General features: G+C 38.0%; 2 protein-coding genes across 2 annotated transcripts in view; both read left to right on the forward strand.

The window, feature by feature from the left end:
* LOC306865436 (neurofibromin-like) overlaps window positions 1–2,416 on the forward strand; it is a 53,578-nt gene extending 51,162 nt beyond the window's left edge. Inside the window, exon 57 of the mRNA XM_079410031.1 lies at window positions 2,152–2,416. Coding sequence (XP_079266157.1) covers window positions 2,152–2,294 — 143 coding nt within the window. The 3' untranslated portion in view covers window positions 2,295–2,416. The remainder of the gene's footprint in view (window positions 1–2,151) is intronic.
* A 6,118-nt stretch (window positions 2,417–8,534) lies between these two features.
* LOC306865437 (A-kinase anchor protein 1, mitochondrial-like) lies at window positions 8,535–12,260 on the forward strand. Its single transcript, XM_079410032.1, has 8 exons — window positions 8,535–8,925; window positions 9,016–9,122; window positions 9,423–9,600; window positions 10,573–10,723; window positions 10,810–10,877; window positions 11,053–11,126; window positions 11,481–11,540; window positions 11,620–12,260. The coding sequence occupies exons 1-8, from the start codon at window positions 8,838–8,840 to the stop codon at window positions 11,680–11,682; spliced, it is 789 nt and encodes a 262-aa protein (XP_079266158.1). The 5' UTR covers window positions 8,535–8,837; the 3' UTR covers window positions 11,683–12,260.
* The last annotated feature ends 492 nt before the right edge of the window (window positions 12,261–12,752 follow it).

Genomic DNA, 12,752 nt, shown 5'->3' on the forward strand with positions numbered 1-12,752 from the left:
ATGGTTCCCTCAATGAACTGTAGCTCTCCAGTACCGGCAGCACTCATGCAGCCCCAGACCATGACACTCCCACCACCATGCTTGACTGTAGGCAAGACACACTTGTCTTTGTACTCCTCACCTGGTTGCCACCACACACGCTCGATACCATCGGAACCAAATAAGTTTATCTTGGTCTCATCAGACCACAGGACATGGTTCCAGTAATCCATGTCCTTAGTCTGCTTGTCTTCAGCAAACTGTTTGCGGGCTTTCTTGTGCATCATCTTTAGAAGAAGTATGGTCTGAGCACTGACAGGCTGACCCCCCACCCCTTCAACTTCTGCAGCAATGCTGGAAGCACTCATATGCCTATTTCCCAAACACAACCTCTGGATATGACGCTGAGCACGTGCGCTCAACTTCTTTGGTCGACCATGGTGAGGCCTGTTCTGAGTGGGACCTGTCCTGTTAAACTGCTGTATGGTCTTGGCCACCGTGCTGCAGCTCAGTTTCAAGGTCTTGGAAATCTTCTTGTAGCCTACACCATCTTTATGTAGAGCAACAAATCTTTTTTTCAGATCCTCAGAGAGTTCTTTTCCATGAGGTACCATGTTGAACTTACAGTGACCAGTATGAGAAAGTGAGAGCGATAACTCCAAATTTAACACACCTGCTCCCCATTCACACCTGAGACCTTGTAACACTAACGAGTCACGTAACACTAACGAGTCACATGACACCGGGGAGAGAAAGTGGCTAATTGGGCCCAATTGGACATTTTCACTTAGGGGTGTACTCACTTTTGTGGCCAGCGGTTTAGACATTAATGGCTGTGTGTTGAGTTATTTTGAGGGGACAGCAAATTTACACTGTTATACAAGCTGTACACTCACTACTTTACATTGTAGCAAAGTGTCATTTCTTCAGTGTTGTCACATGAAAAGATATAATAAAATATTTACAAAAATGTGAGGGGTGTACTCACTTCTGTGAGATTTTATAAGACTATTTATTTTAAGGTGTCTCTCACTCTTACTGTCTCTCTGTCACATCTGTGAGTTCTGCAACAACGGTTTTTCGCAGATCAACCATGATTGTCACTTTTAACAAGCTGGCTAGAGGAAAAGAGCTGATCAAGTAGTGTGAAGTTCTCTGCCTCGCACTTCCTGCTTCATTTTACCCTCCATTTTTCAGTCTTTCTGCACTCTGCTCAGTGCACGTTGGTTTATATTTAAACTCTTAATTTGCAGCAGATGAACCCTTCCACAGTGATATAACCAAGTGCAATGCAGAAGTTTCAAGCCACATTTTTAAACAAAAACAAACATTAAGAACAAAATCATCAATCAGAACATATTTTAGGTTATATACATATAATATAATTACAGGTTTGGGAAGCAGGTTGTAGACCAGATAGAAGAGATAGGATTCACCAAAGTTGATTTGTGTTAATTAGACAATGTTACTTTTTTCCATTACACCATAAATAAACCTAAAGAGCTTTCGGCAGATGACAGATGCCTTTGTTGAAACAATGGTTTTTAATGTATTATTTGCCATTTTGCCTCTATATGTAAAGTGTCTGTTTGTTTTTAGTTTACTTCACAATCTAGTTAATTTACCATTGTGCATTTGTATGCATTTAGTCAATGTTTGTCTCTTGGCAAACATTGAAACATAATGTTTTTAATTATGAATCTTATTTTTTTATCTTAAGTTACTTTTTTTATTTTTATAGTTATGGTTACACTTCTGTTTTGTTTTGTGTGGACTAGTATAGTTAAGACTTTTTTTTCTTTATGTGAAGCACATATGGTATATGCTGTAATCTATTGTCTGCCTCGTAGTATACAGTACACACTGCCTCTGTTTGTAGCAACAGCTTTGACACCTTTTGTGTGTGCTTTATATAGTATTTGTATCAACTCCAGGTGCTGTCTTTGCTGTCTCTGCAGGGTCAGAAAGCTCTCGGATTTCATCAAAAAATCTTAATTTGCATTCTGAAGATGAAGAAAGGTCTTACGTGTTTGACAAAATTACTGACAGAATTTCAATAATTGAAACAGAAGCTTTAAATGGCTGTTAAATTACAGGCTATGTATCTTGACACTTCAGAAAATTAGTTTGTAGCTTTGTATAATCATGTATGCATGTTTTTGCCTTGAGCAGGAATCGATAAAGAGAAGGTGGATCTGTCCCCCACCACGGGTCTGGCAGCCAGCGGACGCACACGCCACGGTTCAGCCAGCCAGGTCCAGAAACAACGCAGCACCGGCAGCTTTAAAAGACCTAGTATCAAAAAGATTGTATGAGACCTACAGCACAGCAGGGTTTAGCCCCTGCTGGACCTCTGACATACATTGTGCTGCATTTTATGGAACTGTTTAGCCGTGTCTGCCAGGATCAAAATAAACTGAACGCCTCTCTTTTTAAACCAGTCACTGTTTAACACAGGATGGGAGAAAGTCCAATATATATATTTTGTTTGTTTGTTTGTGCTTAACAGAACTTTAACTTGTTTTGTTTTTGGGTTTTTATACATTTGATGGAATCACAGACATTGCCTAAAGGTGGTGTCCTTAGTATTTTGTTTAAAAGCACTAATTTCTGTATTAAATTTAAAAGATGAAAGTATTAACCAAGTGCCATTCTTTTGTTCAATTGTATTTGATTTTATTTACTTAACTATGTTTACGTTTAGTTTTTTGTTTGCATCTTTTGTGATTGTTTCTTTGTATGGAAGGAATAATTTAGTCCCCTAAAACAAAAATATACAATCGCTCATGTGGTACTGCAAGAAATTAACCTTTAATAGCCTTTATATTGTATAGTAAATAAAGTATTAATTAAATTATAGTATTAATATAGTAAAAAACATATTTATAAGTTGCTGGTCCACCCAAACTATGATCCCAAACCCAACATACTTTACCAAAATGCTTTGTGAATTTCTGAATTCTGATTGGCCTGATCTATCTAAAATGTATTTGCTGTTATTTCTCAATCTATTACAGCTCTTGTGGTGGTTATGATCTGTCAGTTTTGGATTAGAGGGGAGAGATTGAAGACTGAATGTAATTTAACGTATAAAAAAACTGTTTTGCAGAAAAAATAATCAGCTGTCAACTGAAAAAGCATTCAGATGTATATAAAAAAAACTGAGGGAGACAGCCAAGATCTTATTGAGTTATACTATGATATGGCCCCTTGAACAAACAGAGATTGAAAAACTTGCTTTTTAGGCACAACTCTTATGCTTTTTTTCAAAGTTTACTTAAGCCTCTTTTTTTTTTTCCAAAGTTTTGTTTCTTTTGGTTTCTGAACTTTAACATTCTTGGTTCCACAAGACAATACCATCCAGTTTTGAGTTTGTGGACTGAACAGGTTTTCTTTACTGGTCATGTACAGTAAATGTTATGCCCTGATGTTTGTATTTTTGTTCTATTTTTCTCAGAAATGAAATCCAAGCTTGAAATCTTATACCGTTACCCCATATACAATGGTGCCATTTTGACTCTTAGACATGTTGAAATCTGTGTATGGGGGGTGACAATTTTACTTTATTTTTTTCTGTGTTACTAATTGTTGCGTTCATGTTGGTAAGTCGATGTGAGAAAGGTCAAGGGTTGAACATGGGTTTATTCATGGCAAGGATTGTTGGTTGTTTCAAACACTAGAGTGCATTCTCTCTTTTGGCACTTGAGGTTATGCAAACTTTTACATAATTGTTCTCTTTTGTTTCTTTTTTTATGCTGATAGCTTCACCTCTGTAAATATTTTTTTGTGTAAAAATAGAAAAGTATATTTACTACACTGTAAATACAAGTGACTATGACGTTGTATTATTTTGCTTTTTGTAAAGCAGTAAAATACTGAATATGTACAACATAAAATATGAATTATTGTCAATCAATCATGTTCACTGCATTGTCAATTAACATGGAGAAAATATTGAGGGTGCACTGAAGATTGAAATCTTTGTGTCCTCTGGACCCTCTTTATAAAACATTGTTATCATCTGATTTCATATTTACAGATGTAACACTAATAAAGTCCATTTCTGCCCAGTTTGTTTATCTTTGTGTGATATTTGCTGGTAAAAAGCTTACTCTTTATATATAGAATGAATAACATCTGAAGACTTGAGTGAAGTTTCCTGTTTTGTTTCATTTAAGTAGCCTAAATCAGTAAATGGAGCACCTTATTTTTCCGTAAGAGCGATTGTAAATGTAGTGTCTTCTGTAGCTGTACATAATAGCTCGTTCATACTTCAAATTTAGACTTAGAATTTATTAAAAATTCATACTTTAATTTTACTGTCAGATGGACAAATAAACTTACTTGAACTTTGAGCTCCAAGTTTACTAAAACTTGACATTTAAATTTTTCTGTCAAGTCATGAGTATTTGAAATGAATGCGGGTAAAAGTGAGGTCTCGAGCAATTGACAGTTCTCACACTTTCACGCCACACGTCCATTTTCTCACACAGTCAAAAGCACCCACAGTTAAAACTGTAACAGGATAAGGCGATACAGATTTTGTAAAGGCTACTGAGCGCATCTGTGTTTGCTCTCTGGAAAACATCAAAAGTTTCTATTTAAAGTGCTATTAAAATAAGGTGCTATTCTCCCTCTATGCCAACGGCTGCACATCTAAAGACCCCTCTGTCAAGCCTCTGAAGTTTGCACGACACCACACTTATCAGCCTCATCCAGGACGGTGACCAGGCCCAGCAGAGGTTGTACTTCCTTTGCCAGCTGAGGAAGTTCAACCTGCTACAGGACTTGCTGAAACAGTTCTACTCTGCCATCATTGAATCCGTCCTCTGCACTTCAATAACTGTCTGGTTCAGCTCAGCTACCAAATCTGACCTCAGAAGACAACAGAGGGTAGTCCGGACTGCTGAGCGAATCATTGGTACAACCCTCCCCACTCTCCAAGAACTGTACTCATTCAGAGTGAGCAAAAGGGCTGGTAAAATCACTCTGGACCCCTCACATCCAGCACACGCCCTCTTTGAGCTGTTGCCGTCTAGTAGCTCCGAGCACCAGAACGACCAGGCACAGGAACAGTTTCTTCCCTCAGGCAATCCATCTCATGAACACCTGACAATAATTGTGGAACACACACTATTACACTTATACACCTATTTATCTAACACACATACTTTGTCTACATTTCAATTTGCACATAATATACCTGTATATACAACTGTTTGATATACATCAAACATGTCTGTGATTGGCTACATTTCCTGCTGCTGCAAAACAACTGTAAACAGGAACATTTCACATTCCCCAGACTAAAATTGCTATGGAGCGTTTGCTAAATCTGTATTGCCAATAATATTATACAGTATCAACTGAGGGTGCTCTTGCTATTTTTAATTGATTAATTGACATTTTGATGTTTTATATCAATGTTAATTTTTTTTTAACAACAAATTATTTGTGGTCAAACATTAATTGTGTAGGCTACTAACTACAGTAGATCATCTATTTTTCGTTTGCATTGAAATACATCGTTTATAATCGAGTTTTTAATTTTGTTATAATTTTACGTAATTAGATCATCCGAGCTATTGATTGCTGTCACGAGCACACCTGCGCTCCCGTGACGTCACGAGCACTCCTGCGCTGCTGAACCTCGGTGAGCAGAAAGATATCAAACAAGCTTGCGCTATTGTATGTAATATGCAGATCTTTTTCTGATTTGTTTTGTTTGGTGGCACGTGTGTTGATTAGTTAAATGCATCATTTGGCTTTCAACATGTTTTCTCACTAAAACCAAACTTGACTTAAACCACATTTTGACCCCATAAAGGTAAACTCATTATTCAAATGGGACCATAGTGTACTGAAGCATTTGTCAATTATTAAAATCACAAAATGAGACTCTGTAGTTGGTTTTACTTCAACAGTTTTCTTAATTCATATTTCTTCTGCAATTCATTAAAAATGCAGTTGATTTGCCAGCGTACTAACTTTTGAAGAGTCAATTTGATAGCGGGATTCATCTGTATCCCTCTAGAAGTCATTGACACATTTAGCAAAAGAAGCTGCTCTTGGATAATGATAAAAAGGTTTATTTGGGGATTAGAAGATTCTAGGTTTATTCTGAAAAAATTCTTTTTTTTTTGTGCACTAGTGAGCTATATTGGGACATTGAAATTTTCCACATACACATTATACTATAAATTTAAGCTTGACATCCTCTTGATTTGTTAACACTAAAAAAAATATTGATACTGATACCCATTGGTGGTCAGAAATCAAGATGTGTGGTGAATGTCATGGTGACCGCTGTATTTAACAGCGCCGCGTGTGTTGCTGGGATATTTGAGCTGCTAATGAGATTGCTCTGGTTCAGTCTTCTATTGCAGAAGTGTTGGTGTCAAGACTCACTCCCCCTCTGAGCTCAGACGTCTCTCCTTTCAGTCTGTGCCGCTCAAGACTAGGGATGGTCTTATTAGATGTAGCTGACCTCTCGATCTCTCTTTCTCTCTCAGTGGGATCAGTGGAAAGAGGATGCTGCTGTCATTTAGGCCGCTGATCTCCGTCTCTGTGTTGACTCTGCTGAGCTGGTGCTGGTACAGCTTTAGGAGGAGGAGAAGGATGACAGCTCCTCTCTGGACTAAAGAGAATGTGTGTTGTTCGGACAGAAGCAGCCCTGTTAACTCCTCTCCTGCTGACTCAAGTATTTTGGGGAAAAGGTCAGTAGTGCTGAGCGTACATGAGTTTTTCTGTTAAAGTTTGCATACTTGGTTAGTCACAGTTTTAGGTGGTAATATCTTCTTAAGTTGTACATTTGACCTACAGGAGGATGCAAATGATGCTAGGGAGTGCACAAAAATGATAAAAATAAAGACTATTGGAAGATTATAGGGTCCTTAAGATATAAATGATTTCATTCTTTTTTCAATATCAGTTTATTTGTATAGCACGTTTTACGTACAGCAGCTGAATGTTTAACATAAAATTATAATAATATCATATATGCTGTCAATTAGTTTTGTTGTCTTTGATATATCTCACTTAATATTGTTCTCACACAGTGTAAATTAGGAGTTTTATTCATAATAATAGAGATGTCTTTTTGTGAGGGAAGAGAGCTCCATTGCAAGCAAGTCCTTGACAGCAAAATGTTACAAAACCCCTAAATCATCCTTTTACCAGTTGGATTAATCTTTCCATATTTGATGAATGGAAAGGCTTGGTTTATGCAAAGCTACCCTGAAACTTACCTTGACTAGTCCAAGTAAGACATATTCAAAGAACAGACAGATTTCACTTTTTCCAGAGTGAAGACAGACACTGGACTCTTTCTGTTTTTCTTCTCTTACAGTGATCTGAACATGGACCACAGCAACTCAGGATCCTCTGAAATAAAAAAGCTTACCAGCACCTCTTCCAAAATAGGCCTCACCAAGGGAGTTCGACCTGAGCCAGAAGGAGAAGTATCCGTTCGTTTCCCTGAGACTCTCGGAACTGAGCAAGTAAAGGACAACATTGCTGGTGAAGGTCATCCAGACTGTGGAGAAGTTAATGAAGATGACTCTGGGCTTGAGTCTGATCCAGTTTGTCTCTCTTCAAACCACCTTGCCACCGACTCTAACACTTTAACAGAGCAACAGTCAGGACCTGTCCGCTTGGACAGTCATGATGGCAGCAGCTTGTCCCCTGATGGAGGCCTGAACCAGGAGAACCTGGAGAAGATCAGTTTTGTTCGGGTCCAACAGGTCATAGACACAGCGGCAGAGGACTGGAAAAACCAGGAACCCAGCAATCCACATGAGCTTGGTAGTGTTTCAAGACCTCCAAAGGGTGGATTTCAGTTTGCTGCTCAAGAATCATTCAGCGGTGATGACAACAGAAGTGTATGCCTTCAGGACGGCAGCTCATTCGGGGAAAAACTACTCAGCCATTTAGGAGCATCAGGTGGAGATGATTCTGGATGTGGTTCCTGCTTCTCAGAGGATGCATCTGGTGCAGAGGGGCTGACCAGAGAGATGTCTGAGGAAGGCCAAGGGTTTGTGATGACCCCCACAGAATCAAACACAGTCAGCATTGAGAGCGAAATGACTCCCTGTATGCTCGGAGTGACAGAAGAAGAGGAGGAGGCCTTGAGAGGTGCGTGAAACATTTACTCTCCAAACTCATGCAGTTATCCTCTTGTTAAAGGAATAGTTTACCCGAAAATGAAAATTTTGTCATGTACTCACCCTCATATCATTCCAAACCTGTATGAGTTTCTTTCTTATGTTCAACATAGAAGATATTTCAAAGAATCCTGGTAATCAAACAGTTGATGGAAGTCAGTGGCGACCAAAAACTGTTTGGTTCTTAAAAATTCTACAAAATATCTTGTTTTGTGTTCCAAATTTTTTGTAGGCCTATGCATTGTTTTTATTCTTCAATCACAAAGCCGTAAAAATGTCCACATGGATCTCATCTCCAGGTTCAGGTGTTAAAAGCTTGACTCCACCTCCAGCCCCACCCATCATTCTCTGGGACATAGAGGTGCCAGCGGTGAGCTCCACCCACAGTCACACCCACATACTGATCTTGTTTGAATATCAGCCCATTAAAGGACTTGTGCATGAACGTGTTCAGAGATGCACCACGGCAGAAAAGATACATGATCTTGAAGTATTAGACTCACTACAGAAGAGCTCAAGTTACAGGGCATATAGAGGCCTGTATACTTTTTGTGTGTGCGACTGTGCGTGCTGATATAAGAAGAGTGGCATGACTTCCATAAGAGACAGAAAGACTTGTCGTCCTTTGATGATTTAAATAAAGACCTGTCTTTGCAGCATCTGGTTGGTCGATTGATCGGGAAGCAGGGGAAGTTCATGAACTTCCTGAAGCAGAGCTCTGGAGCAAAGATCTATGTATCCACCTTGCCGTTCACTCAGGAGATTCAAATCTGCCACATCCAGGGTAAGTTTCCTCACCCATGATGATGATGATGGGTACTTCAGTCCATGCAGAAGCCCAGCACTGAATTCATGTCTCTGTTTGTATATCCAGGCTCACAACAGCAGGTGGATGATGCTCTCTCACTCATCAGGAAGAAGTTTAAAGATCTGGATCTGACTAATTGTGTTCCTCTCCCCTGCCTGCCAATCACATCCTGGGTGAGGACCCTTAAAATCATATCATTAATTAATTCCAATGATTTCCTTTCTTCTGTGGAACACAAAAACATCATGAACGTATCTCAAGAGAGATATAAAAATATCAGATAACTTATGACTTAAATTTCAAGTTTTCTCAAATTGTGCAATAGCTTTGTGTGTGGAACAAACTGAAATTTAAGTGGAAAATTGGTGCTTTAAGACACATCATGCCAACTTTGACATCAGGAGGTGCCAAATTAATGTTCTGTATGCCTGAATGTGAGAGTAGCCATGTGTATTGTTCTGTTGTTTCCGTAGTTGCTGCTGCCTCAGGATGTGTTTGTGGAAGTGATCGTTTCGCGGGTGGAGATGGGTCATCATCTGTTCATTCAGCAGCACAAGCATCCATCTTATCAGGCCCTTCCCACCCTTATTCAGCACCTGCAGCTCTGCTACTCTAAGCCGGGATGTCCCAGCCTGCCCACCCCTGTCGAAGGTATATAGACCCCTACTGAAACACACAGGTCTCAGTGTGAAGAATAAATGGTTTATATTCACATTTACATGTATTCATTTTATCAGATGCTTTCAATAGGAACAACACATCTGTCTCTACCATAGCGTATTATGGTTTTGCTTTTATCCTCCATAAAATGTCTTTTAGAATCAGCGCAGCTTTATTAGCATGACTTTAAACAGTACTTTTAGTTTATTATTTCCATTTCCCATATTTTAGAAGACTAGTAAATTTACACCACTATGAAATAACACAATTTGAGTAGCAACCAACTTCATAAGGTTCAGAAATCATTCTATTATGCTGATTTGGTGCTCAAGAAAAAATTGTATTATCAATGTTGAAAACAGTTTTTTTGTGGAAACTGTAGAACTTTTTTCAGGATACTTTGATTAATAGAAAGCTTAAAAGTATTTTATTTGTTTAACAATTTATTTGAAATAGAAATCTTTAATAACAATTACTTTTGATCAATTTCATTAATCTTTGCTGAAGAATTAGTTTCTTTGAAAAAATTACTGACCCTCAAACTTTCGAACATATGTTCAGTATACACACACACTAATGTTTGTTTCTGTGAAATGTGGGGACTTTCCATAGACTTCTATTACTTTTATACTGACCAAACAATACTTTCTATCCCCTAACCCTGAACCTACCCCTTACAGAAAACCTGTTTGAATTGCATCATTAACTTTCAGTTAAACGTCATTTACTATTTTTACATATTTTTCCCTTGTGGGGACCGTCAAAAATGTCACGCACACACACGCACAGAGATAGACATCATCTCTGATAGTATATGTCCTAAATTTTATGAAATATTGCTCAAAGTGTGGCAAGACAAATTATAATTAGGTTTCATGGAGGTAATGTGGTCATCTCTCAAAATAATTTCTTGTTGTCATCTAGTTTGAGGAAGTCTGTCTATTTTCTGTTTGTCTCTGTCAGTGGGGGTGGTCTGTGCAGCTCCGGTAACAGGAAGTAGCTGGCAGAGAGCCCAGGTCATCCAGTATGACAGAGAGTCTGGCATGGCTCATATCAGATATGTAGATAACGGAGGTTATGACACCGTGAACAGCACCACCCTCAGGCAGATCAGGTCAAGTGGCTTACATTTGGTTTGATTATTTGTCTGTAATTGTTTTGGAATGAGTTCAGTCTGATATTTGAGGATTGTTTTCACAGGTCGGACTTTGTAACGTTGCCATTCCAGGCAGCAGAGGTTCTGCTGGACAATATCACTCCTTTGCCAGGTAAAACATTGGCCTGTTTAAGATTAAAAGTGCTTTCTGTGATGTACTGCTGCTCATGGACGTGTACTAACAATATACAGTACTATTATTGTACATTTTGACAGCCAGACAAATAAATCAAATTCTAAATACTGAAATATGCTAAAAAAGAAAAGCCTTTTTATTGTTTTGATAGGAGAGGAGGAGTTTTCCCTGGAGGCCAAAGCAGCGCTGGAGGAATTAACTGCTAATATGGCCTTAATCATCAAGGTTATAACAATGTTTGTGTGTGTGTGTATTTATTACATTGATTATTTAATTGGTATTGAATGATTTCACTTGGCTGGATATTCTCAAACTTTTTTTGTCAGCAGTTTGACCCAAAATATTTACTTGAAATGTTGTTTACCAATACATTTCAATGTTCACAGTCGGTTTATAGTCAAATTACATACAGCTAAACATTTTTTTGTTTATTTTATTTTTTGTATTTTTAATTTTACAATTTATGATTTAATGATTATCAGCTTTTCATCAGCTCTGCACTTGATCAAAAACAGCTCAGAGGAACATTTTCATACGTTCTAAAAGAATTCAGACATAACAGATGTTGTTTATGATCAGGTAACTGGCAGTCAAGACGGCCTTCCTTTGGTGCACATGTGGAAACAGGCAGGAGACGAGGTGTGTACATCTAATTTTTATTTACTAAATCTTTAAATTTCAGCTATGACTGTTACTTATGTGCTTCATATGTCTGCAGGTGGTTCTGGTGAACAGATTACTGGCTGAACAGGGGTTTTGTACCTGGTTTGAGACGCAGTGATGGCAAAGCTTTTCACTTTTTCTCTCTTGAACACCCTTTTGCACAGTAAATCATGCATTCCACTTTTTGTCTATTTGTTTGTTGTATGAAGATTTTGTTGGAGTCCTCATTTTTGAAGAATTATCTTTAAGTGGTTAATATTATGCTATTTGATGTTATTTAAATGATAATTGAATTAAGTTATTTCCTCAGAATGCATTGCAGAGTAACTAAAGCTGCTTATGTGAACAGCTGCTAATATTGTACTGTTCTCTAAGATTATCTCTTGAATGCTGATGGTTTGAAAGATTGTGTTGTGCTCAGGTATTTTGATATTGAAGTATATAGATTTTTTTTGTAGTAATTTTTGTTTAGAAGTATTTCTTTTTCTCTTGGTCTTTGTATTTTGTTTATTTTCTTTAAGATAAGGGTGGGGACAGTGTTGTGCTCTCTGACTGTAAAGCATGAGAGAACTCCAGAAGTGAAGAGCATTATGATCCCCTGCTGAAATGAACTTGTACGGTTTAGTGCTCTGTACTCTCATGCTAACGCTGCCAAACACCTCACTGCTGTTGAAGTAAAAGATCTGTGGATATCACAAACATGGTGTGCTTTTCTGTCTCATGTGCTTATGATGACTGCCCTGAAAAATCTGCATGACAGATATTGAAGTATATTCAACAAGACAAAAGCTCAGAGTTGCTGGGAGAAAAAGGACAATCAATCTCTCCATATTTGGCTCCATATCAACATTTAATGCATGGTTTATTGCCTATAGTACCAACCTCCATAGCAAATAATGTTTGTTGTTTTAGCCCATGTCTGATTTATTTAGTATGTCACAATATCTTCCTAATAGGAACAAAGTGTTTATAAAGTCCATACTCTGAAAGATTTGAAAAAAATTACATGCACCTTCTATTTCTGGCCAACAGATGTCACTCAGTGTAAAGCTTTGAATGGCTGTTTATGAGTAGTGTTTGAAATAGTGTTCATTTTAGAGGTGGGGTTTTTAATATATACATTAACATCATATATTTTATTGATGGTGATTGCTCTAATATGGTCAAAAAAGCTGTCCTGGAAAACCT

Source organism: Barbus barbus (genome assembly GCF_936440315.1).
Source record: "Barbus barbus genome assembly, chromosome: 47".
In the NCBI taxonomy this organism is placed as follows: domain Eukaryota; kingdom Metazoa; phylum Chordata; class Actinopteri; order Cypriniformes; family Cyprinidae; genus Barbus; species Barbus barbus.

Coding starts and splice junctions, on each gene's coding strand:
- LOC306865437 (XM_079410032.1), top strand. CDS start 8,838: ATGAACTTCCTGAAGCAGAGCTCTGGAGCAAAGATCTATGTATCCACC. Junction 9,601..10,572: donor CCTGCCCACCCCTGTCGAAG/GTATATAGACCC, acceptor TGTCTCTGTCAG/TGGGGGTGGTCTGTGCAGCT. Junction 11,127..11,480: donor ATATGGCCTTAATCATCAAG/GTTATAACAATG, acceptor GTTTATGATCAG/GTAACTGGCAGTCAAGACGG.